Source organism: Lepisosteus oculatus, chromosome 23 (genome assembly GCF_040954835.1).
Source record: "Lepisosteus oculatus isolate fLepOcu1 chromosome 23, fLepOcu1.hap2, whole genome shotgun sequence".
Classification (NCBI taxonomy): Eukaryota; Metazoa; Chordata; class Actinopteri; order Semionotiformes; family Lepisosteidae; genus Lepisosteus; species Lepisosteus oculatus.
In genome coordinates, this window is record NC_090718.1 from 7,315,021 (window position 1) to 7,342,789 (window position 27,769).

The 27,769-nt window shown below is 41.6% G+C and overlaps 2 protein-coding genes across 2 annotated transcripts in view; one reads left to right on the forward strand and one right to left on the reverse strand.

Moving 5' to 3' along the window:
• The window catches only part of LOC107075678 (uncharacterized), a 686,550-nt gene that overhangs the window by 646,000 nt on the left and 12,781 nt on the right, over positions 1-27,769 (forward strand). Inside the window, exons 6-10 of the mRNA XM_069183079.1 lie at positions 5,826-5,909; positions 6,746-6,889; positions 8,083-8,231; positions 8,510-8,552; positions 8,805-8,997. The gene's annotated coding sequence lies outside the window, so the exon portion shown is untranslated. The remainder of the gene's footprint in view (positions 1-5,825; positions 5,910-6,745; positions 6,890-8,082; positions 8,232-8,509; positions 8,553-8,804; positions 8,998-27,769) is intronic.
• LOC138224897 (uncharacterized) lies at positions 11,897-27,661 on the reverse strand. Its single transcript, XM_069183078.1, has 11 exons — positions 26,709-27,661; positions 20,724-20,767; positions 18,388-18,536; positions 18,066-18,108; positions 17,261-17,813; positions 16,941-17,001; positions 16,431-16,653; positions 15,886-15,995; positions 14,305-14,412; positions 12,973-13,165; positions 11,897-11,978 (listed from the first exon to the last, which is right to left on the reverse strand). Exons 7-11 carry the CDS (start codon positions 16,616-16,618, stop codon positions 11,897-11,899), a joined length of 681 nt encoding a protein of 226 aa, XP_069039179.1. The 5' UTR covers positions 16,619-16,653; positions 16,941-17,001; positions 17,261-17,813; positions 18,066-18,108; positions 18,388-18,536; positions 20,724-20,767; positions 26,709-27,661.

Consider the following 27,769-nt stretch of genomic DNA (forward strand, 5'->3'; position numbering starts at 1 on the left):
CTCTGAAAGGAACCTCAGGAGTAACAATAATACATCACTTAGATGAAAAATTGCAGCAGGACCAAATGTCTCTAAACAGAGATGAAATCGCTAGCTCAGTTTTAGTTAATGGGGTTTTGTGCATCTTATTAAAATTCAAGTGAATGTGTCCTTTCCAAGGGCATTTCTTTCACACCCCTCCAGTTTATGTTACAGCTTTTTTGTGTGTGTTAAAGGCCTTATATATTATATTCACATTTTGAAAGTTCCTTTGCTTTTTCTGATATATGACCTGTCCAAATCTGACTGTTCTCATAAGTAGGAAAACATTTCTAGAAATCAACGCTGTCAAATGTAAAAAAACAAAACAAATGACAACTGTTTGTTTCCTGGGCATTCTTAATCAATGCTGGATGGTTTGCTCCAGGTGATTTCAATTCAGTCTCTGCTCAGAATTCAGGGCACACCGACCTCATGACAGCTCCCTTCAAAGCTCCAAGGTATGCCACATAAAAGATATGCCTGTCACTGTTGGTCTGCTAGTAGACAAATCAAACAAGCGCCGACAGGTCCTTTAAAGATCACCGTTTATGCATGATTATAACACTACCAGCATATCTATCAAATCAAGACATTCCTCTTTTTCGCCTTTAATGTATTTTCCTGTTGCATATTAGTTGAAAAGAATAGTTCCAATAGAAACTAAAAACTACAGAACTCTGAGGTGTACAGTATATACAGTACCTAGTGTGACAGGCTGCCCTCTTGAGGGACTCGGAGACAAAGGAATGGCCACTAGAGGCCCCCAAACTGACAGCTGCAAAACCCTCTACTGTACAAAGGTTCACATGTGGGAGAGATACGACACCAATTCTAAAATTATTTAGATTCGTGTGTTTGAGTTTAAGGGTTAAGGTTCGTTGTTTTGAAAGACTTTGTGTTATTTTTATAAGATCGTATTACATTCCAGCAATCTTATGGACTGTTGTATTGAAGAGCCATGCAGCCTTTTTTTTTTCCTGTGGCATTTTGATTACAACTGTATCTGCTGTGAAATGTCATGAAGCCGAGTTTAATCAGCTTCTGGAAACAATGGACCCGTTGTGAGTGTTTGTGTGCCCTGTGATGGACTGGCATCCCATCCAGGGTGTACCCTGCCTTGTGCCCTTTGCTTGCCAGGATAGGCTCTGGCTCCCCTGTGACCCTGAATTGGATGAAGTGGTTAGAAAAATGAATGGATGGATGAACTCAGGAAATGGCCTGATTTTATATTCATCACTCTAGTCAAAATCTCACATCCCTGCCAGCAAGCACTGTGGACCTGTGATAACCTGTACAAGGTTAGCAAAATAACATTTTTATCTAAAAGCGCAAATTCCACCTAACATATAATGACAATAGAAGACATCAGTGCTAGAAACAATAAAGATGATGTACGTAAAAGTCAAAATAGCAGTGAAATATTAGCCATAAAAGTCATAATAAGAGCAGGCTTAAATTGTAATTATCAGTACTCTTATAAAGTGATATGTACCGTTATATGATGAATCAGTCAATGACCAAATAAAATGACCTTTTTTCCTCTGGCAGATGGTTGTAAGAATTGTTATGCAGCACATTTTTTTCCTTATTACAGTAATTCTCTGTCACTTTAAAGCAAGACCGTCTAAACTAATTCTCTCCACCATCCTTTCATTACCTCATAAAGCTCTAGTTTTGCATATTTGTATTGAGTGACTAACTGGAAACCACAAAACTACCACATCCAAATACATTTCTTAGGACTGCTGCATCTTAGAATTACTGTATTTGGTGTGAATACAGTAGGTTTGCTTCTGAAAAAGAATAGCTTTTAGGAGTTTTTTGCTTTAGGTATTTCTGATGGCCTGAAATTGCCTTTCACAAAATACTTTGCGGCACAATTTTGCTTTAGGTTCAAAAGCTACCTGGTGGAGCACTTCTTTAGGCCTTGGCAACATAATCTCAGAAGTGTCCCAGATGTTTAGCTGGGTGACCCTCCTCTCACTCAGCAGCTCAGAGAAATGGAAAAGCTACATCAGAACAAGTCTGGAAAGGTCTTTCAAATTGTTCCATTCAACCTCCTCATTTCTGTTTTTCAGTTCTCATATTGTGTTTGTCATCATTCAGCCCCCATTTCTTATAAACATGCAAGATCCACACTTCCTGACAATACACACAAGACAGAAGACGTGGGCAGTACCAGGGCACTGTATAAAGTACAGAAAGGAAGACATTGAACACATATGCAAATAATGTAGCCAAAACTAGTCAGCACCAAGATTCAATTAAAAAGAAAGGCTATGAAGAAAATGGTTTCTCATTTGGATTCATCACTTTTTGTCCTTAAGAAATCCCTGAATAGATTAACATCTCCTTTTAAATCAGAAGTCTGAAGTCTCTTGAAAAAAACTGCAATAGGATGTGTTATCTTAAGAGAAAATTAAATGAAATACAATGACAGATACTGTCTCTTCTGTTTGTTTACATGATTCCCATCACAAAGTACAAGCTCAATTTTTCCCTTTCTGAACAATTGACGTGCTATTGCTATACAATTAAAGACAGTCTTGCAAAGTGGGCAGACCAATTAAAGTGATTACCTGCACTTTCTATCGGGAAAAGTACACAAAAGGTCAAAGTGGGTTAAAAATAGAAGCCTCTTTTGTCAAACCTTCAAATTTGCTGTGCACTAGTGAAATTGACCTGCACCTCCAACATGTAGTTTAACATGTAGTTTAAATGGCCCTGAAACCTTCTGCATTACAAATTAAGTAGAAAGCTGCATTGTTATTTTATGGCTTGTCGATTGTGAGTATTATCGCTAAAGAATATCCAACATCTGGAATGGGCAAACAGTAATTTGGTTCTGTTCCCAGAAAGACATAGACATCCAAGTATTATGGAATAGTTTCACACTTTTAATACTTTTCTTTTGTCCTCTGAAAAGCCAATGTCACTCAGGTTAGCTATACCCTATTTGACTGTGAACAAGTGAAGCAGAGCAAATTTGCTTCCAGCATTGCTGTTTAACTTGGGTATCTGTCTTCATTTAACAACCCTGAAACACAGAACATGTGCAATGATATTGATTTGTTTTGAAGGGTGATTCTGTACAGAACTCTCTCTTTGCAATATGTGATATTGTACTGCAGTACTGCCGTGCATGACCATGGTCTGCAGAATTCAGTGCCCTCTCTTTTTCTGGGTTGGCTAACGATTACAGTTATCACTTGGGAGTGGAATCAACAATGGCCCTGCTATTTAGTTGTTGCTCAGTAGGAAGCATCTGTCGCTGTGTATTTTATTACTGCTGCCTTCCACACTGAAAAACTAAGCATTCATCTTAATTGTATATTAGAATCCTTCTTGCCCTCTCACTGAGTGTTTACAACAGGAGCAGGGGAAGCACATAGGAACAGCTTATTTTTTCAAAAAGAATAATAGGGAAACATTGCTCTTAGATGTTAGAATTCTGGTTTTGAACTTACAATCGTAGAAACAAAACATTTCTGTCTTGAGCTAAAGTCTAAGTGGTGCATGAAAATTCTTCTGCATTATTTTCCTCCACAAAGAAACATAGAAACCTCAAATAGTATATTCTATATCATTTTAGCGTGACACAAAAAAGTTGCTATTTATACATAATTACACTATCCTTGTTGGAATAGTCGATACAACAATATAGAATGGCCTCAATGGACTGCAAGGACAAGATAGGAAGGAGGAGTGTAGTCAAAGTTTATAGTTTATTAAGAAGTAGCTTTCATTCTTCCATTTCAACTCTGTAGTATTGATAAAAGTAAGATTCTCCTTTAATGCTTCAACAAGTTTAACACCAGAAATTAAAGTGATTTGCTGTTTTAAGCCTATCTTTACTTTTAAAAGTGGTTAAACTATGCCACCCGCTGGACTGTTAATGATGGTGCAGCTGTGCACATAAACATTTACCGGTGCTAAAGCATTTCCTTAAAGAAGACAGAATACAGCATGATCCACACAGCATTAGGAACCGCACATGAAGAGAATTAAGGTCAAAGAAAAGAATATACTTTTGTGCATTAAAAAAAAAAGTTTGAATCTTTTTTCCATAAAGTAATGGTTATTCTGTCAGTGCTGTATTGGAGTGGTGGCTCTGAGGCTATGCCTATGACTGGAAGGTTGCTGGTTTGAATCCTGCAGCTGGCAGAGGAATCCTACTCTGTTGGGCACCTGAGCAAGGCTCTTAACCCCACCTGCTCCAGGGGTGCTGTACAATCTCTGACCCCAAGCTTCTCTCTGTGTCTCATGGAGAGCTAGCTGGGGTATGTGAAGAGATGAATTCGTAATGTGAGAAATTGTATAGGGCTAATAAAGCAACATTATTATTAGCACTTACAGTATTGTTATCATGATTTAATTATTAGCACTTTCAAAGTGATAGGATTTCCCCAACATTGATTTTGTGCATGTGCTTGAAGAGATCATAAATACCATTACCAAGGGGTTCATATGCTGAATCGACTCAAAGCAGCTTTTATTGGCCAGGGGCGTTCACAGAGCTGAGTTAGAACCAGAAATGTATCACATTGAAATCTAACTCCACACTAACATGTATTTCTGTCTTGCTGCCATGTGATTAGTAGCTTTGAGGTGAGATCCTACTTAATCATTTCAAACAGAACAAAACTAAATCAGATCTAAATACTAAACTAACTGGTAATAGTGGGCACCATATGTATGTATGAGCAGACAGCCCAAGACTGCCAAGTGCCTCTCATACCTGTGGTGTATGTTCATATTCATGTGTACATACAGTATGTCCACGAACCAATGCGCCTGAAGCAGTATATACAGTATTGAACAACAAAAGGCAAACAAATGAAATGTATCACTTCATTCAGGTTTATATGACTTTTAGAAACATAAAATACAGTTTTTGGATACTGATTACATGATTTAAGTGCATGAATGTGATGGATGTGGTACACTTGAGTGTTGTATAAGCAGTAAATTAACTCTAAAAACTAAACTCCTCATTAGTAAAATAGTTGACAGGGCCTTGGTGATGAGTTGATTTAACCCGTTAAAAGTCAGCCTGGTGAAAGCTGAGAATGAAAATCATTGAAAGGAACCAATATGCCCTACTTATCAAAATACTATATGGGCTTCTTCCGTATCAGCAGAAGTGCAATCCTCTGAAATTTCTCTTGTTATTTTAACGTGTCTCTGTAGCAAGTGTGGTTCCCGAAGAGGTGAATTTACAAGGGCATTTTCTGCCACCTCCACGTTCCTTTTTTCTACTATGAACAACACAACACCGGTGCACTGCAAATTCACAAGCAGTTATTTGATTGAGTTAGAAAGACTGGGTTTCTTCATTAGTATTTCTTTCTCCTGTTTGCAAGAAGTAAAGGATTTATTTTCAGTGAGATAAAAGCTCTGGGAATGATTTTGAAAGTTCTGGATCCCTGGGACACACCCCAAACAACTCCTGTTACATTTCCCACCAACACTCAGGGCCAGGAGTATAATATTCTTCATATGACATTCTGGGTTTGGGGATCACCTTCTATTACACTCTGTATTGCCATCTGCCATTTAGGGGCCTCCTTCAGTGCTTGCTGGGAGGTTAGGGGTGACCTACTGTACAACCTCTGTCACCAACAATTTCAGTGCTCCTGAACATTAGGCAGTGGTGACTAAGGTCCTGGAAATATACTGGGTGCAGGGATAATGCAATCTGTAGAGCTTAAGTTGCTAGTGGTTTTCAAAATCATAGAATCATGTTTTTGTACTATAGCGAATTACCAGCACTTCCACTGCCTGATGTTTCTTTTCTCTTTCAGTTTTCAGCCTTCATGCATACACCTTTTGAAGAGGAAAACAATACACTTGTGTAAGTGTCATCAACTTCACTTGAAGAATGAAAAGTGAGTGCCCTGTGCTAATAACATACCTAGAATTATTATATTTCACCAGTTGATCGGGGGTAAGAAGTTTGGCGGTGAGCATGATTTTTAAAACAAAGTGTTCTGAGGTATAAAGACAATCCATAGTTCCCTCATGTGTCTTCTTGGTTCATGTTTCAAGTTTAACCTGAAGAAGTCCATTAGCTAATGGCCTGTAGTTCTCAAGGACCACAACTGGCCATGCCTGACATCAATGAACCGCTAAAACCTTAATGAAAAGCGACACGTGTTCAAAGCAATTTCAATAACCGCTTCACTCAATACAGGGTTACAGTTAAGCAGAGCCTATCCCAGCAGATAATGGGTCCAGGACAGGATTCACACTGGATGGGACACCAGTCCATCTCAGGGCACATTTAATAAATGTCAATCAGCCTAGTCTACATGGAGTGGGGAAGATGACTTTCAGGACATGGGAATATGGACAGTCATCATCTGTATTCTCTGCAGCTCTTGTAGAGGCACTTTAACTCTCTTCCACAACCACCCCAGGCATCACTTGGAGTGATCTTACCCAGCAAACTGCCTCCAGACTGGAAAGATACATCATGCAAGTTTTCAGCAGCTTATATACATTTCCTGTTTAGCAGCAATCCTCCTGAAGCTGCATGACCTAAGGTGGGTAAGGGGATGAGGTCATCTATCAATGTAGTGGGTCTTCATCCAGGTTCTCTGACCTGACCTCTGACAGTGTCCGGCCAGTGCTTTGACAATGTTGTCTGTCTGGGTCTCTCAGTCCTCCCCTGTCCTGTCTCTGACCGGTCACCAATTTAATGAAGTCCTGTGCCTGCTCGCAGTGTCTCTCAGCCAGGGTGCCTGCAACAAACTGTGCAGCCAGAAGAGGGAAATATGCAGACTTCACACAGAAAGACATCTCCAGGAGAGAATTGAACCCTGTACCAGGGAGCAGCAAAGCAGCAGTGCTAACTGCCCCAAGAAAGGTGACACTCTTCACAAACTACAAACACGATTTTAAAGGCCTGTTGGATTATAGCTCTCCAGCTAAAAGGTCTGCCATGTGTTTTTCATTGAAAAAAGGTACCAAGATTATTAAGCCGTGCATTGGCCCTTTCAAATCTAGGTTTTTTAATTGTGTAAAAAATGGTTTAATTGGAAGCAATCCAACTGGCATTATGAGCGGAAATATTTTGATAAATGACTAAGAATATAGCGTGCAACTTTATGAATGCAGCAGTTACCCCCGAATAAGACTGCATATAGCATCACGCTGAAAGAGTGCGATTTTCTTTTTACTATATGAGAACATGATGAAATTTATAATGTTTTTAAACGTTTAAATTTTTTCCTCAGAATAACATTTTTTCTTGCTCTGAGGTCCGCTTAAAGCCACCCAGTTTCATAAGGCATTAGATTAACAGTGATTCCAATGTTTCTATTTTTTTTTTTATTTAATAACTGTCCGCGTGTAGCTCAAATAAGATCAAATTCAGGCTGTGTTCACCGGCCAGGTGGCGTAGCGGGCAAAGTCAGTGTTGCAGCTATTGGAAACCAGGCTCTAAGCCCTGTGGCTTAGAGTAGCCTAGAGCCCCCCCGGCACCTCTTCGCTCAGAGCGGGTTCGAATCCAACCCGGGTACGGTCCGATCACGCTCCACCGGCGAAGTGCGTTTTCCAGCAGCCGGGTCTGCACCGGGCCGGTATTTTTAGGGGGGTGGCCATTCTAGGTCACACCCCTAAGAATGGGGAACATTGCACGGGATTAAAGTACTAAAAGGGGTTTACAAAACGGGGACGAATGACGTAATTGCAGATATTGGCGGCGTTTTACGTCACTGTCACTTGGCGTAAATTCCCCACGAGTGCGGCTCTCTTCCCCTTCCACGCGTGGGTCTGATTCAAGATGGCGGTGCCGGCAGTTTGCGAGGTAATGTTTCTCTTTTTAAACACTTTAAAATGTAATTTTTATTCCCCAAACTGTCTAGAATCCGTTTTTTTTTTGAGGTTTCATTCAGGTACGATACTTTTCAGAAAGGTGTCCTTTTATTGAATGAACAGTGCATTTCTGTGCTGTTTGAACGGGAGTGAAGTTTCTCTCGGCAAGGAGAGGAGTTGAAACCATTTTCTTAGCCAAACCTTGTTGAATACTAATGCATTTTTATTGGTGTTGTTTTGCAGAACTTCTGTCTCCCATCCAGTTGCTGCAACCGAGACCTGAAGGTGTTGGAACCAGTAAATGATTATTTCTTTGTCATTGTTGGACATTGTTCGGAATTGCCGGCGTGTGTTTGGTGATGGTGGGGTTTTAAGTAAAATGAAATAAAACGGTAAGAAAATATCCTTGAACTCCATTAAATATACTTCACGTGGTTAACTAACGGTTGAGGAATAAAAGTGTTAAATTGTTGTAATGTTTTTTAGTTGGGAAGGAGTTGAAACCATGTTCTGTAGCTGAACTTTGTTGAATATATTAGTCTTTTTTATTAGTGTTATTTTGCAGAACTTCTGTTTCCTATCCAGTGGCAGGAACCGAGACGTGAAGCTGTTGAAACCAGTCATTTTTAGAACTTTGAACTATTCTTCTTTTTTTCTGTTCCGAATCCAGTATAGATAGAGGTGTGGTGTTTTCCATTGGATCTATAGACGGGGTAAGTTTTGGCTTTCGATAAATCCCAAATGGTCTGTGCTAGCACTACATATAAGGACAAATCAGACTATATTTACACATTGCACAAAAATCCTTTAGAATTGTAAATAGTACTGAGCATCAAAAGAAACACTGCATAACTGTCACTTTGCTGCGGGTAGTTATCTGGAAAATGGCAATCAGTGTAGCAGGTGGACTGGGCAGACTAGACATAAGTCATTTCATTTTGGTGATGAATGTTTCTCATCAACAGGGGGTCTCCTTTGAAAGGCGCATGCTAGTGTCGTGTGTGGACACACATTCCAAGCTGCACATCTGCAGTGCCTGTCTTGCAGCGTGGTGTGGTCACTGTCTGGAGGGATTCGGTTCTCTCTCCCAGATCCCGGACAAGCACGTGCCTGTTCACTGGTCACTGAAATCTACGTGTTCAGCAGAGCTTTCGTCTGGTGAGTAGGGCCTTCGTGGCTTTGACTGTCTGGTTCTCATCCTGCACGTCAGCTGGGTTTACAAGAGCAGCAGGAGAACATGCACTGTCCTGCTGGCATGTTGTCACTTCAGGACGAGTCTGCATGAAGGCCAGGTAGTGAGGACCCAGGACATGGGCATGTAGCACCGTGCAGCCAGGGTGCCATCAAACACTACAAGAGGAGTTTGATAGCAGCTAGACTGTCACACTCGGGCCTCATGGTGTTTGTCTGTGATGTCTTGGTGGGTTAGAAAATGATGTTGAACAGAAATTACTGTAGAACAGTAGAAGACAGTGAACAATCTGGCCTCCACATACCAGTGACAGGAAGGCATTGTCTTGATGTGTAAGGCATATGGGTTAATTTGTGCTTTTCTTTCCTGATCTTCACTAGGCTTGTTATTCCACAGGACAGATCACCACGTCGTGAGCTGACCAGCGCTCTCCATGAACAGGTGAGTTAGGGCTCACATTATATTAAATCATGTATTCTGTGTCATTAGTCATTATTCATGATATTGATAGATAATTAATGAAAGTGTTTCCTTTGATGCTTAGTATAATAAACACTGAGCTAACAATTTGATCTTCATTCTTGAATGAGTGGCACTCCAGGTGTAAAGGGACTTCAGGCCAGCCACAGTAGTGCAAAGTGAAGTGCAGATGTGTTTAGGCCCCATCCATGTTATTACAGCTTCATCCAATTCAGGGTCGAGGTAGAGCTGGAGTCTGTATCTGCAAGAAATGGGCTCAAGGCAGGGTACACCCGTGACAGGACTCCAGTCCATCGCAGGGCACATTCACACTCACAGCCACATGTAGGGCATATTTCCCTAGAAGCCAGTTACCCTACCAGCATGCTTTTGGACTGTGGGAGGAACACGGAGGGAACCCAGTTGAGCACAGGGATAAGGTACAAACTCCATGCCGATAGCACCCCAGGTCCGGGTGTGCACAGGCAGTGATGATTAAATATCCTCAATATTGCACTTGGCTGTAGCCACCTGAATTGGTCTGGACTCATCTTGCCATGAACCAGTGACTTGTCTGTGCACCATTGTTTCTCTTCTTACCCGCCAAATGCATCACTTTGTGACACTGCTTCATGTCCATGTGAAATGATGTTGGTATTTTCAGAAGCAGCTCTTTAATGACACATTCTGGAGAAAAGCATCATATTTATTGGCTGTAATACAGAGCAACAGTCTCTGCATTACAGTCCATGAGAACAGTCTCCATGTGAAAACAGCTCTTGAAACGTTTTGTCTAAGACTTGCATTCTAAAGGGCATGTGTTGTCTTCTCCCTTAGACAAGGAGAGCCAGTACTTGGTGAACACGACTGCTGCAAGTCCAGTTATAGTTTTGCCATGACCTGCCTGTTGCTGAAGCCTCGCTTCAGCGGGATTCGCTCTGTTTCCACAGCCGGTAAGTGTTGTCATTGTGCTCTTTCTTGAAACCAGGCATACGTTTTGTGTTTTTGGTTTTAGAAATAGCAGGACCCCCAAAAGTTATATTGCTCTTAAGAAATAATTGAAGGTGAAGAAATGAACATTACTGCTATTACATAGAATTTTAAGGTGTATCTGTAGTGAGATGAGGTTGTGTTCTGCCATCCAGTCAGACCACAATATGCATTAATCATGGGAAATAATTGAAGAGAAACAGGCGCTTGAAGTGGTTTTGTAGCCACGTGTTTATTTCTTTTAGTGTAATGTTTTGAAGTTTTCACTTGTTTAAGAGGAAACGGTGTTTCCTTGGGTGAGGGCATGAGGACTCTTTCAGCTTGGGAACAAGCAGGTATGACATGGAGGTCGTTGGCTTCATTTTCCCTGTTTACTTTTGCCTCTCAAGGTGCAGAAAGTGTTGAGCAGCCCACCCCTGAAGCTTGATTCACCACGAAGAGAAGCAAAGTGTTTCCCAGGACCTTTTAAGCCAGGTAAGACATTAGTTTTTTGCTGTAAGTGTGTGGAATAATGTCGGTATAGTCTTCCTGGGCTGGAAGTTCTCGGTTTGGTTCTGTCGAAAAAGAAACCTGTAGCTCCTGTAGAATCCCAAAGCTCTTGCCAGGCTGATTCTTCAGTTTGTGTGGCGAAAGAGAGAGGCCTCTGTGACATCTGTCACCCCGCTGTATCGTTCACACGTGTCTGAGGGATTTCCGTGTTGAACCTGGTCAGATTAGCTGGATCTAAGAGATGCTTTCTTGATCCATAGGCGTGTCTCCAACAGCAACCCACGTAGTCTTTGTGAAACTAATTTTTCTTGTAGTAAATAAAGGGTCGCTGCAGGAATCCTACAGTACATTATTCAACTCGTACTTCAGAACATTCAGGCTCTCCGGTCATTTTACGTCGTCAGGGCTTTTTCACATCTTTCAACACCTTACAGTGGCTGTCAAAGGTATTCACCCCCCATCTGGGGCTTTTCTTCTGGCTGTCAGAATCTGCATGGCCATCCCCAGTACTGCTGTTGTATGCAAATAGGGAGTTTTTGTATAGAAGTGTGGTGCTGATTTTTTTTTTTCGCACTGAGGTTATTATTGTATTGGTTGTGCAGTTTAGACTCGTGATGGCTGGGAATTACCTGAACATTGAGGTGAGGTCGGTATTTGACCACCCAAAACTTAGAAAAAAAGCTGCCACATTGTTTTAACACAGGATGGTTCCCAACCTTCATGACGAAGTGCTCTTGGTTATGGTGGCACGTTTCTTGCCTAGTTTTTATGTGCGTTTCCAAACAGCCTGCTTGTTTACATTTGAGGACTACAGACTCATTTTAAGTATCTTAGGAAAAGAACTTTGTGCTTGCCCAGAGTTTTACCTGTGATGTGAACTGTATTTTGTTGGAAATGCATATCCAATATGTGTCACGTAATACTCTTCTAGCTTGCTCGAGTTTTTAACTGTGCTAGTAATGAATGGGGCTTTTTGAAAGTGTTGAGTTGCCTGGCGTAGCCATCTCCACTGGCAAAAAAGCCATTTGTTGACAAGTAAGCAAAATAATTTGACTAGCCAGTTTAAGATTTGTATTACTCTTCTCCCCTCCTTCTGTCAAATGTGTAGTCAACAGGCGTTTTTCACTTCAATGCCGTGTGTGAAAGCAGGAAAATGTCATTTTCTCGCACTTTGTCTTTATGAGGTGTCACTAATGTTAGTTTTTTTCCTGTCTCATTTTAGACGGTGCAGAAGACTCGAGGAGCCTTGTTGCCAGGGGAACACGCCCGAGTCTGTCTTTGCTGTTTTAATAAACAAAAGTGCTTGATTTCCTTAAGGTGTTGTGGATGCTTATTTCTGGGGCCGCCTCTCTGCTTTGTGTTCCAGGTCTGCCTGCTGGGAGTTGGTGGGTGTGGGGCTTAGGCACGGCTCCTCCCCAAACAGGGAGATAGCCAAAATTTGAGCCCGTTTCAGGGGGAAACAGGTGGGGAGTAGCTAGGAGGGCGGGAGATGGGGAAGGGCTGGCTCCTCCCCAAACAGGGAGATAGCCAAAATTTGGGCCCGTTTCAGGGGGAAACAGGTGGGGAGTAGCTAGGAGGGCAGAGGGCGGGAGATGGGGAAGGGCTGGCTCCTCCCCAAACAGGGAGATAGCCAAAATTTGGGCCCGTTCCTGGGGGAAGCCAGCCCTTCCCCATCTCCCGCCCTCTGCCTTCCTAGCTACCCCCCACCTGTTTCCCCCTGAAACGGGCCCAAATTTTGGCTATCTCCCTGTTTGGGGAGGAGCCAGCCCTTCCCCATCTCCCGCCCTCTGCCCTCCTAGCTACTCCCCACCTGTTTCCCCCTGAAACGGGCCCAAATTTTGGCTATCTCCCTGTTTGGGGAGGAGCCAGCCCTTCCCCATCTCCCGCCCTCCTAGCTACTCCCCACCTGTTTCCCCCAGGAACGGGCCCAAATTTTGGCTATCTCCCTGTTTGGGGAGGAGCTGTGCCTAACCCACCTCCTGCATATGCAAAAAAAGACCCACCTGACTTTCCTGCCCTGGTTCCTCCTCTGCACAAAGAGCAGCAAAGCCTGCAACCAATGAAGAGGCGACAAATGGAGCATACCACAGTTTATTGAGTACAGTGCAAAAGGAACACAGACAGCAACAGGAGCAGAACCATCTCTGGGACATGGGTGGATTGAGGTTCCGGCTGCGGAGCCAGGGGGGGACAGTCCTAGACGAGAAACAATAACCATGTTAACAATTGCACAAAAAAAAATCACAATGATCACATATTACTGAAAATAATCCCATCAGCTGAAACAGAATGGCTTCTCCACAGCAGCAAATGGAAACTAGGTTGAGTGGCACCAGACACAGTTGGTTAAACAGTCTCATAAAACAAATGGTTTCAAGAGGAAGGGGTGCACAGCTCTACAATTGGTCTGAAGGCCCCAGCTTAAAAATGCTCACAAATGAAAATGAAATGAGAGTGCAAATTTTGATTTGGTGCCGTTCTGCTCTGGCAGCAGCTGGTTTTTACATTGGCAAGTTAAATAAAAATCTAGAACCTGAGGCATGCAACCAAGAAGCAATGGGGTTACTGCTGTGGCCGGTTATTCTACTGGTGACGCACAGAATAAAAGCAAAAGATAAAATAGATAAAACTGCAACAGTTACATTTCAAGAAGCTGATCTACAGTTAGTGGACAAAACTGGAAACACCTGGGCAAAAGGGCTCAGGCATGAAGCAGATTGGCATGCTTGAGGTCTTGTAGAAAAAGATATTTACAACTACCAAGGCTGCAAGAAGAAACTGCAGCACATTTGAAAGTGGGGTGATGGTTAGGGCATGTTCTGCAGCAGCTGCAGTAAGCCAGCTCAATTTGCTCTTGTTTCACAATCAATGGTACCTTAAGCATGGAACTCCGTGGGAAAGACCTCATCAACAAAGGATGGAAGCACATACTCCCAGGACTATGGTATCCATGCATCAATTGTAGGTGCAAGGCAAGCAGAGCATGTGTGGTCACCCAGTAGTTTGGTGAGCATCACACTGATGTTATCCATCTGTCATGACCTTCTCGGTCACCGCATTTAGGGCCAATCGATAAATTAAGGGATATTCTGGAACAACAACCCAGACAACGTTTTCCACATCCAGCGTGAGTTGATTTGACTTTCTCACGGAAAGGTGGCGCCACACCCCTCCTGCAGAATCGCACATGCTCGGGGACTCTCTGCCACATTGCGTACAGATCATATGGACTGCACATTTTGGACAAATGCCCTCTTAAGTGACAGAACATTGGGGTTTCCAATTTTTTTTATCCACTACCTATACATTCTATAATAAACACAGACAACACTTACCGGCTGTGGAAACAGAGTGAATCCCGCTGGAGTGAGGTTTAACCGAGAGGCAGGCTTGGAAAACTGGACTTGCAGCAGTCATGCTGGCCAAGTACTGGCTCTCTGGATCTTAGGAAGAAGAAAACAAATGTCATTTCAAATACACCCCTTAGACAAAAAGTTCCCAATGTTTACACTTCAAATTGCACAGTTGAGATTTACTGTTGCTCTCCATTAGAGTCAATGGATAAAATGCTTTCTCTTCATTTCTCCATACAAGCTACTTCTAAAAATACACACGTAACTTCATATTTACTGTCCACGAAGCGGTCTCATTAAGTGACAAATTTGGCAGGTGAGAAGAGAAACAGATTCTCAGCAAGATGAGTCCATACCAATTCAGTTGGCTACCACCAAGTGCCAGGATCCATATAGATTTCACAGAACTTGGATTCAGTCCCGGAACAGAGGTGCTGTCTGCATGGACCTTGTACGTTCTCTCCATGTTCACATGGGTTTCCTATGGGTGCTCCTATTTACTCACACAGTCTGAAAACATACTGGTTGATTGCCTGGACAAAGAGTTGAGCATGTATGCGTGTGTGTGCCCTTGATGGACTGGAGTTCGTTTCAGGGTAAACCCTGAGTTGCCAATACGTGCTACAGCTCCACCTCGACCCTTAATTGGAAGAAGTGGTAAGAAAATGGGTGTCATTTAAAACACCCCCACAAATGAACTCATATGCCCTACATAATCAAGAGAACCCCTTTCTGTCATTAGTATGCAAGAGGCCTGACTGGCACAATATAAAGCACAATGTTTTCAAGAACAGGGGTGCACAGCTCCCCCAATGGTCTGAAGGCCCCAAAGTAAAAATTAAAGGTGAAACAGGTTTTGTTTTGGTGCTGTTCTGCTCAGGCACCAGGGTTTTTTTCATTAGCAAGTTAAATCAATAGTTTTAGTGGAGCACCTTTGCCCTGCTCAACCAAATCTAGAAACTGAACCATCCAGACCACATGGCAAAGCCCCACTCAACACACCGGAGGTGTGATGCAATGGGGTTACTGCCCCAGCTAGATATACTACTGGTGACGCACACAATAAAATCGAAAGCTAAAATAGCTAAAATGAAACAGCTTCATTTTAAGAAGCTAATCTACATGTAGCGGACAAAACGATGGAAACATCTGGGTAAATGAGGGACACCTAGAATATTGTAAGCAAAGGCTTCCATACAACAATGGCTCACGCATTAAACAAATAAGCATGCTCAAGATCACCAGAGAGGCCTGGTTGCCTACATTTATGGCTACCATGGCTGCAAGAAGACATTGCAATGACTTCCGGAGATTGTAGTGACTTTGAAAGCGAGATGATTGTCGGGGCATGTTCAACAGGAGCTTCAATGACTAAGACAGTTCAACTTGCTGATGTTTCACAAGCGAACCCAGAGCATGTGTGGTCGGGTCACCCAATAGTTTGCTGTAGACCACACAGTTTGTTCAAATGCCATCTTAAGTGACAGAACATTGGTATTTCCGTTTTGGGGTCCATTACCCATACATCTTACATCAAACCAAGAGCACAATGACAACACTTACCGGCTGTGGAAACAGAGTGAATCCCGCTGGAGTGAGGCTTCAGCAACAGGCAGGTTGTAGCAAAACTGGACTTGCAGCAGTTGTGTTCATCAAGTACCGTCTCTCTTTGTCTAAGGGAGAAGACAACACATGCCCTTTAGAATGCAAGTCTTACACAAAATGTTTCAAGAGCTCTTTTCCCCAGTTCACATGTACTGTTGCTCTGCATTACAGTCAAAGAACACAAAGCTTTTTCTCAGTTTTCCCTAAAGAATGCTTCAATAAAGAGCTACTACTAAAAATGACAACACGACTTTACATGCACATGTATGGAGCAGTATCACAAAGTGATGAGTCTGGCAGGTGAGAAGAGAAACAATGGTGCACGGGCAAGTCACTGATTCACAGCAAGATTATTCCATATCAGTTCAGTTGGCTACAATCAAGTGCTGCAATATACAGGATTTAATCACATCTGCCTAAACACAGGCCTGCACAGCAGCACAGTGATTAATACTACTGCCTCACCTGGGGCACTGGACTCAGTCCCAGATCTCAGGTGCTACCTGCATGGAGCTTGTGTTTTCTCCCCATGTTCTTGTGGGTTTCCTCCAGATGCTCTGGTTTCCTCCCACAGTCCAAAGACATAATGGTAGGTTAACTGGCTTCCAGTACACTGGCCCAAGGTGCGAGTGTGAATGTGCCCGGTGGAGGACTGGAGTCCTGTCCAGGGTGTACCCTGCCTTGAGCCCATTTCTTGCCGATACAGGCTCCAGCTCCCCTGCGATCCTGAATTGGAAGAACGGGTAAGAAAATGGATGGGGCCTCAACACACCTGTACCTCACTTTCCACTACTATGACTTGGCTTCACGTTCCTTTACACCTGGAGTGCTACTCACTCAAGAATGAAGTTCAAAATGTTCACATTAGTATTTGTTATACTCAGCATCAAAATAAACACCATTCATGGAGGTTTTTATGTAATGTACACAAACTTTAGATGTTGCACGAATGTCAAGGTCTAATAACATGATCATTAATGTCGGGAATGACTGGTACATAAGCCCTCACTCACCTCTTCATCCAAAGTGCTGATCAGGTCATGAGATTGTGATCTGTCGTGTTGCATATTAAGCCTGGTGAAGATCAAGAAAGAAAAACACAAGTGAACCCAAATGCCCTAGATATGAAGACAATCCCTTTGTGCATTAGTACGTTGGAGGTCTGACTGTCATAACACTATTTTCTATTGACTTGTGGACTTCAGTAATTTCTGTTAAAAAACTTACCAGTACTGCCCGATAACAAAGGATACTTACACATCTTTTTCCCTCCATCACTATTTTTATTGCAAAATCACATGCTCAAACATTTTAAAAAATGATAAAGCAATACCTGTTCACCACTGAAGTGACTCGGTCACATTTACGGGATAAAAAGCCTACTCTGTTTACGGATCAAAAGTCAGGCAGTGAACCTGGAAGAAAGGTACACAAATTAAGACTAAAAAGCATTCTGAGCAAGGTAAAGATAAAAGTGATTAAAAATGCATACATATGGAAAAGGGTACAAAAATATCCAAGAGTTTGGATATCCCAGGGATATCCTGGGTCCTCACTACCTGGCCTTCATGCAGACTCGTCCTGAAGTGACAACATGCCAGCAGGACAGTGCGTGTTCTCCTGCTGCTCTTGTAAACCCAGCTGACGTGCAGGATGAGAACCAGACAGTCAAAGCCACGAAGGCCCTACTCACCAGACGAAAGCTCCGCTGAACACGTAGATTTCAGTGACCAGCGAACAGGCACGTGCTTGTCCGGGATCTGGGAGAGAGAACCGAATCCCTCCAGACAGTGACCACGGCACGCTGTAAGACAGGCACTGCAGACGTGCAGCTTGGAATGTGTGTCCACACACGACACTAGCATGCGCCTTTCAAAGGAGACCCCCTGTTGATGAGAAACATTCATCACCAAAATGAAATGACTTATGTCTAGTCTGCCCAGTCCACCTGCTACACTGATTGCCATTTTCCAGATAACTACCCGCAGCAAAGTGACAGTTATGCAGTGTTTCTTTTGATGCTCAGTACTATTTACAACTCTAAAGGATTTTTGTGCAATGTGTAAATATAGTCGGATTTGTCCTTATATGTAGTGCTAGCACAGACCAGTTGGGATTTATCGAAAGCCAAAACTTACCCCGTCTATAGATCCAATGGAAAACACCACACCTCTATCTATACTGGATTCGGAACAGAAAAAGAGAAGAATAGTTCAAAGTTCAAAAAATGACTGGTTTCAACAGCTTCACGTCTCGGTTCCTGCCACTGGATAGGAAACAGAAGTTCTGCAAAATAACACTAATAAAAAAAGACTAATGTATTCAACAAAGTTCAGCTACAGAACATGGTTTCAACTCCTTCCCAACTAAAAAACATTACAACAATTTAACACTTTTATTCCTCAACCGTTAGTTAACCACGTGAAGTATATATAATGGAGTTCAAGGATATTTTCTTACCGTTTTATTTCATTTTACTTAAAACCCCACCATCACCAAACACACGCCGGCAATTCCGAACAATGTCCAACAATGACAAAGAAATAATCATTTACTGGTCCCAACACCTTCAGGTCTCGGTTGCAGCAACTGGATGGGAGACAGAAGTTCTGCAAAACAACACCAATAAAAATGCATTAGTATTCAACAAGGTTTGGCTAAGAAAATGGTTTCAACTCCTCTCCTTGCCGAGAGAAACTTCACTCCCATTCAAACAGCACAGAAATGCACTGTTCATTCAATAAAAGGACATCTTTCTGAAAAGTATCGTACCTGAATGAAACCTCAAAAACAAAAAAAATGGATTCTAGACAGTTTGGGGAATAAAAATTACATTTTAAAGTGTTTAAAAAGAGAAACATTACCTCGCAAACTGCCGGCGCCGCCATCTTGAATCAGACCCACTCGTGGAAGGGGGAGAGAGCCGCACTCGTGGGGAATTTACGCCAGGTGACAGTGACGTAAAACGCCGCCAATATCTGCAATTACGTCATTCGTCCCCTTTTTGTAAACCCCTTTTAGTACTTTAATCCCGTGCAATGTTCCCCATTCTTAGGGGTGTGACCTAGAATGGCCACCCCCCTAAAAATACCGGCCCGGTGCAGACCCGGCTGCTGGAAAACGCACTTCGCCGGTGGAGCGTGATCGGACCGTACCCGGGTTGGATTCGAACCCGCTCTGAGCGAAGAGGTGCCGGGGGGCTCTAGGCTACTCTAAGCCACAGGGCTTAGAGCCTGGTTTTCAATAGCTGCAACACTGACTTTGCCCGCTACGCCACCTGGCCGGTGAACACGAACTGAATTTTATCTTATTTGAACTACACGCGGACATTTGTTAAATAAAAAATAGAAACATTGGGATTAATGTTAATCTAATGCCTTATGAAACTGGGTGGCTTTAAGCGGACCCCAGAGAAAGAAAAAATGTTGTAATTCTGAGTAAAAGTTTCATCATGTTCTCATATAGTAAAAAGTAAATCGCACTCTTTCAGCGTGATGCTCTATGCAGTCTAATTCGGGGGTAACTGCTGCATTCATAAAGTTGCACGCTATATTCTTAGTCATTTATCAAAATATTTCCACTCATAATGCCAGTTGGATTGCTTCCAATTAAACCATTTTTACAGTATTAAAAAGCCTAGATTTGAAAGGGCCAATGCACGGCTTCATAATCTTGGTACCTTTTTTCAATAAAAAACAGATGGCAGACCTTTTAGCTGGAGAGCTATAATCCAACAGGCCTTTAAAAGCGTGTTTATAGTTTGTGAAGAGTGTCACTTTTCTTGGGGCAGTTAGCACTGCTGCTTTGCTGCTCCCTGGTACAGGGTTCAATTCTCTCCTGGAGATGTCTTTCTGTGTGAAGTCTACATGTTTCCCTCTTGTGGCTGCACAGTTTGTTGCAGGCACCCTGGCTGAGAGACACTGTGATTAGGCACAGGACTTCATTAAATTGGAGACCGGTCAGAGACAGGACAGAGGAGGACTGAGAGACCCAGACAGACAACATTGTCAAAGCACTGGCCGGACACTGTCAGAGGTCAGGTCAGAGAACCTGGATGAAGACCCACTACATTGATAGATGACCTCATCCCCTTACCCACCTTAGGTCATGCAGCTTCGGGAGGATTGCTGCTAAACAGGAAATGTATATAAGCTGCTGAAAACCTGCATGATGTATCTTTCTAGTCTGGAGGCAGTTTGCTGGATACGATCACTCCAAGTGAAGCCTGGGGTGGTCGTGGAAGAGAGTTAAAGTGCCTCTACAAGAGCTGCAGAGAATACAGATGATGACTGTCCATATTCCCATGTCCTGAGAGTCATCTTCCCCACTCCATGCTGACTAGGCTGACTGACATTTATTAAATGTGCCCTGAGATGGACTGGTGTCCCATCCAGTGTGAATCCTGTCCTGGACCCATTATCTGCTGGGATAGGCTCTGCTTAACTGTAACCCTGTATTGAGTGAAGCGATTATTGAAATTGCTTTGAACACGTGTCACTTTTCATTAAGGTTTAGCGGTTCATTGAAGTCAGGCATGGCAAGTTGTGGTCCTTGAGAGCTACAGGCCATTAGCTAATGGACGTCTTCAGGTTAAACGTTGAAATGTGAACCAAGAAGACACATGAGGGAACTATGGATTGTCTTTATACCTCAGAACACTTTGTTTTAAAAATCATGCTCACCGCCAAACTACTTGCCCCAGATCAACTGGTGAAAAAATAAAATTCTAGGTATGTTATTAGCACAGGGCACTCAGACTCACTGTTAATTCTTCAAGTTAAGTTAATGACACTTACACAGCTGTATTGTTTTCCTCTTCAAAAGGTGTATGCATGAAGAACTGAAAGAGAAAAGAAACATCAGGCAGTGGAAGTGCTGGTAATTCGCTATAGTACAAAAACATGATTCTATGATTTTGAAAACCACTAGCAAATTAAGCTCTACAGATTACATTATCTCTGCACCCAGTATATTTCCAGGACCTTAGTCACCACTTCCAAACGTTCAGGAGCACTGAAATTGTTGGAGACAGAGGTTGTACAGCAGGTCACCCCTAACCTCCCAGCAAGCACTAAAGGAGGCCCCTAAATGGCAGATGGCAATACAGAGTGTAATAGAAGGTGATCCCCAAACCCAGAATGTCTTATGAAGAATATTATACTCCTGGCCCTGAGCATTGGTGGGAAATGTAACAGGAGTTGTTTGGGGTGTGTCCCAGGGATCCAGAACTTTCAAAATCATTCCCAGAGCTTTTATCTCACTGAAAATAAATCCTTTACTTCATGCAAACAGGAGAAAGAAATACTAATGAAGAAACCCAGTCTTTCTAACTCAATCAAATAACTGCTTGTGAATTTGCAGTGCACCGGTGTTGTGTTGTTCATAGTAGAAAAAAGGAACGTGGAGGTGGCAGAAAATGCCCTTGTAAATTCACCTCTTCGGGAACCACACTTGCTACAGAGACACGTTAAAATAACAAGAGAAAGTTCAGAGGATTGTCCTTCTGCTGATATGGAAGAGGCCCATATAGTATTTTGATAAGTAGGGCATATTGGTTCCTTTCAATGATTTTCATTCTCAGCTTTCACCAGGCTGACTTTTAACGGGTTAAATCAACTCATCACCAAGGCCCTGTCAACTATTTTACTAATGAGGAGTTTAGTTTTTAATTTAGAGTTAATTTACTGCTTATACAACACTCAAGTGTACCACATCCATCACATTCATGCACTTAAATCACGTAATCAGTATCCAAAAACTGTATTTTATGTTTCTAAAAGTCATATAAACCTGAATGGAGTGATAAATTTCATTTGTTTGCCTTTTGTTGTTCAATACTGTATATACTGCTTCAGGCGCATTGGTTCGTGGACATACTGTATGTACACATGAATATGAACATACACCACAGGTATGAGAGGCACTTGGCAGTCTTGGGCTGTCTGCTCATACATACATATGGTGCCCACTATTACCAGTTAGTTTAGTATTTAGATCTGATTTAGTTTTGTTCTGTTTGAAATGATTAAGTAGGATCTCACCTCAAAGCTACTAATTTCATGGCAGCAAGACAGAAATACATGTTAGTGTGGAGTTAGATTTCAATGTGATACATTTCTGGTTCTAACTCAGCTCTGTGAACGCCCCTGGCCAATAAAAGCTGCTTTGAGTCGATTCAGCATATGAACCCCTTGGTAATGGTATTTATGATCTCTTCAAGCACATGCACAAAATCAATGTTGGGGAAATCCTATCACTTTGAAAGTGCTAATAATTAAATCATGATAACAATACTGTAAGTGCTAATAATAATAATGTTGCTTTATTAGCCCTATACAATTTCTCACATTACGAATTCATCTCTTCACATACCCCAGCTTGCTCTCCATGAGACACAGAGAGAAGCTTGGGGTCAGAGATTGTACAGCACCCCTGGAGCAGGTGGGGTTAAGAGCCTTGCTCAGGTGCCCAACAGAGTAGGATTCCTCTGCCAGCTGCAGGATTCAAACCAGCAACCTTCCAGTCATAGGCATAGCCACAGAACCACCACTCCAATACAGCACTGACAGAATAACCATTCGTTTATGGAAAAAAGATTCAAACTTTTTTTTTTAATGCACAAAAGTATATTCTTTTCTTTGACCTTAATTCTCTTCATGTGCGGTTCCTAATGCTGTGTGGATCATGCTGTATTCTGTCTTCTTTCAAGGAAATGCTTTAGCACCGGTAAATGTTTATGTGCACAGCTGCACCATCATTAACAGTTCAGCGGGTGGCATAGTTTAACCACTTTTAAAAGTAAAGAAAGGCTTAAAACAGCAAATCACTTTAATTTCTGGTTTTAAACTTGTTGAAACATTAAAGGAGAATCTTACTTTTATCTATACTACAGAGTTGAAATGGAAGAATGAAAGCTACTTCTTAATAAACTATAAACTTTGACTACACTCCTCCTTCCTATCTTGTCCTTGCAGTCCATTGAGGCCATTCTATATTGTTGTATCGACTATTCCAACAAGGATAGTGTAATTATGTATAAATAGCAACTTTTTTGTGTCACGCTAAAATGATATAGAATATACTATTTGAGGTTTCTATGTTTCTTTGTGGAGGAAAATAAAGCAGAAGAATTTTCATGCACCACTTAGACTTTAGCTCAAGACAGAAATGTTTTGTTTCTACGATTGTAAGTTCAAAACCAGAATTCTAACATCTAAGAGCAATGTTTCCCTATTATTCTTTTTGAAAAAATAAGCTGTTCCTATGTGCTTCCCCTGCTCCTGTTGTAAACACTCAGTGAGAGGGCAAGAAGGATTCTAATATACAATTAAGATGAATGCTTAGTTTTTCAGTGTGGAAGGCAGCAGTAATAAAATACACAGCGACAGATGCAGCCTTCCTACTGAGCAACAACTAAATAGCAGGGCCATTGTTGATTCCACTCCCAAGTGATAACTGTAATCGTTAGCCAACCCAGAAAAAGAGAGGGCACTGAATTCTGCAGACCATGGTCATGCACGGCAGTACTGCAGTAAATACACTCATAAGGTTATATAGAGGAAACAATATCACATATTGCAAAGAGAGAGTTTTGTACAGAATCACCCTTCAAAACAAATCAATATCATTGCACATGTTCTGTGTGCCAGGGTTGTTAAATGAAGACAGATACCCAAGTTAAACAGCAATGCTGGAAGCAAATTTGCTCTGCTTCACTTGTTCACAGTCAAATAGGGTATAGCTAACCTGAGTGACATTGGCTTTTCAGAGGACAAAAGAAAAGTATTAAAAGTGTGAAACTATTCCATAATACTTGGATGTCTGTGTCTTTCTGGGAACAGAACCAAATTACTGTTTGCCCATTCCAGATGTTGGATATTCTTTACAGTAGCGATAATACTCACAATCGACAAGCCATAAAATAACAATGCAGCTTTCTACTTAATTTGTAATGCAGAAGGTTTCAGGGCCATTTAAACTACATGTTAAACTACATGTTGGAGGTGCAGGTCAATTTCACTAGTGCACAGCAAATTTGAAGGTTTGACAAAAGAGGCTTCTATTTTTAACCCACTTTGACCTTTTGTGTACTTTTCCCGATAGAAAGTGCAGGTAATCACTTTAATTGGTCTGCCCACTTTGCAAGACTGTCTTTAATTGTATAGCAATAGCACGTCAATTGTTCAGAAAGGGAAAAATTGAGCTTGTACTTTGTGATGGGAATCATGTAAACAAACAGAAGAGACAGTATCTGTCATTGTATTTCATCTAATTTTCTCTTAAGATAACACATCCTATTGCAGTTTTTTTCAAGAGACTTCAGACTTCTGATTTAAAAGGAGATGTTAATCTATTCAGGGATTTCTTAATGACAAAAAGTGATGAATCCAAATGAGAAACCATTTTCTTCATAGCCTTTCTTTTTAATTGAATCTTGGTGCTGATTGGTGTTGGCTACATTATTTGCATATGTGTTCAATGTCTTCCTTTCTGTACTTTATACAGTGCCCTGGTACTGCCCACGTCTTCTGTCTTGTGTGTATTGTCAGGACGTGTGGATCTTGCATGTTTATAAGAAATGGGGGCTGAATGATGACAAACACAATGTGAGAACTGAAAAACAGAAATGAGGAGGTTGAATGGAACAATTTTAAAGACCTTTTCAGACTTGTTCTGATGTAGCTTTTCCATTTCTCTGAGCTGCTGAGTGAGAGGAGGGTCACCCAGCTAAACATCTGGGACACTTCTGAGATTGTGTTGCCAAGGCCTAAAGAAGTGCTCCACCAGGTAGCTTTTGAACCTAAAGCAAAATTGTGCCGCAAAGTATTTTGTGAAATTTTTCAGAAATACATAAAGCAAAAAACTCCTAAAAGCTATTCTTTTTCAGAAGCAAAGCTACTGTATTCACACCAAATACAGTAATTCTAAGATGCAGCAGTTCTAAGAAATGTATTTGGATGTGGTAGTTTTGTGGTTTCCAGTTAGTCACTCAATACAAATATGCAAAACTAGAGCTTTATGAGGTAATGAAAGGATGGTGGAGATAATTAGTTTAGACGGTCTTGCTTTAAAGTGACAGAGAATTACTGTAATAAGGAAAAAAATGTGCTGCATAACAATTCTTCCAACCATCTACCAGAGGAAAAAAGGCCATTTTATTTGGTCATTGACTGATTCATCATATAATGGTACATATCACTTCATAAGTGTACTGATAATTACAATTTAAGCCTGCTCTTATTATGACTTTTATGACTAATATTTCACTGCTATTTTGACTTTTACGTACATCATCTTTATTGTTGCTAGCACTGATGTCTTCTATTGTCATTATATGTTAGGTGGAATTTGCGCTTTTAGATAAAAATGTTATTTTGCTAACCTTGTACAGGTTATCACAGGTCCACAGTGCTTGCTGGCAGGGATGTGAGATTTTGACTAGAGTGATGAATATAAAATCAGGCCATTTCCTGAGTTCATCCATCCATTCATTCATTTTTCTAACCACTTCATCCAATTCAGGGTCACAGGGGAGCCAGAGCCTATCCTGGCAAGCAAAGGGCACAAGGCAGGGTACACACTGGATGGGATGCCAGTCCATCACAGGGCACACAAACACTCACAACGGGCCCATTGTTTCCAGAAGCCGATTAACCTACCAGTATGCGTTTTTATGGGACTTTGGAAGGAGACTAGAGCACCCACAGAAAACTCACATGTACTTGGGATATGCACTCACATATCCAGGCCCACGTCTACAGGTGCACTATTGAGAGCATCCTGACTGGTTGCATCACTGCCTGGTATGGGAGCTTCTCAAGGACTCCAGTCATCCCAGTCACAAACTGTTTTCTCTCCTACCGTCTGGTAAACGGTACTGGAGCATTCGGTCCAAGTCCAACAGACTAAGGAACAGCTTCTACCTCAAGGCAATAAGACTGCTAAACAGCCAGCCTGCAGCTCCTTTAGCGAATCACCTACAATGGCTACATGGACATACTGTACAGTTGTCATTGTATTCGGCATACTGCACTACTTGGACATAATATATTGCATACACCCTGGACACATCGCAGCTCTATTCATATTGAGTTTTATTCCATTTCTATGACATTATTATCTATTATTATGTAACCTTGTATTCGTAACCTTAATTTTGTGATTTTTGTGAGCTCGCAGAAAAGACATTTCATCGCCAGCAACTACTGCTGCACGCTGTATTGTTGTGCATTTGATAAATAAACTTTGATTTGAAACACATTAAGACATCCCAATTAACTGCATTATGATTCCATACTGTGACACAATAAAATGTGAAAACGTCAAAGAGGAAGTGAATACTTCTCATAGCCAACGGTATACTGTCATATGTATTTTAGGAGATCCATTTTTTAAATTTCCTTGACTCCAAAATTAATTTTAACATCTAGCAGATGTTTGAGAAGAAATGTGTGTTTGAAAATGACATCTATCCTTCCATGATCAGAAAGCTGTTTATTAAAGGTAGTGGAGACCTGGAGCCTGCCATAAGCATGAGGCACAAGGCATGTCTCTCCCTCAAAGCACACCTGTGGACAACATTGAGATACCAGTTACTCTAGACCAGGCAGGAGGAGCACTGAGTGAAAACCACACAAACTTGGGGAGAAGGGACAGGTTCTGCACAGAAGGCACCCCAGTCGGGAATTGGGACTGGACAACAGTCCATCACAGGGCCACACAAACAGAAACACACACACACTCACACTAGGGCCGGTTTTCCCAAAGGCCCATGAACCTACCAGAATGTGTTTTATTTTGGACTGTAGAAGGAAACTGGAGCACCCAGAGGAAACCCATGTGAGCTTGGGGAGAACAGCGCTCTTATGCTCCTGCACCCGACGGTTTTCTGTTTTTTATTGCTCTGGGGGATCTTAAATACACAGTTGGAATCATTATCCTTTCAAGAGGAAGAAAACAGTCTATTTGCAGGTGGATGGTGGTCATTGAGAAAGTGTGGAAAGGACAGTTTATTAAACTGTACAGAAAATGCATTTCTAAAACTATGCAAAATATGTTAAAATGAATATGTGGAGCTTGCTTTTGTGACCTTTATTACTTTCTCTGGCATCTTAAATTGAAAATTCCTGTGCAATATACTTAATTAAAGGTATATTTCTGCCAATCGGCGCCCATGTAAGTTAGAAAGTAGGCTATATTCCCTATTTTACTCACGAAGTGGAAAAATTAGGATAGAGAACATTTCACTTTTCAACTTAAAGTAAAAAACTGCAATTAATGTGTGAGTAAATTTGAGTAAAAGTTTTTTGTGAGTCTGAAGAGTGTCTAGGGGTGATAAAACTCGACAAATAACACTACTGTTTCTAAGATGAAGGTAGTTCGAATTTTATAGAAACAAATGGCAGTACATTACTATAAACTCTTAAGCTTTGCATAGGAGGATGCATTTTGGAAAGCTATTGAAAACCAGCCATGGGTATAAAAATGATCAGAAACAGTGTTTGTTGTTGATGTAATCTGCTTAGTTTTAATTTATGCAATGGTTCCAAAGAGGCAGCTCTGAGTTGTGAAATCATGGTGGTCATGCACTAATCATGAAATAAGCAGGAATAACAGGAGATCAAATGTTAATTGTAGGCACATTAAGGGATGTTCACCATGTTTAGAGCTATTTGCCTTGTTCCACTGGAGCAAGTACAGTTTACATTATGGGCCACATTTCCCTTGTGGGCCTTTGGAAGTTTAAAGACTTCTTATCAGAAAAATAGAGACTTGTAAAGAAAGAGGAACTTACTTTTTGAAGCCAGCTGACATAACAAATCATTGAGACCTGGTCTCAGGT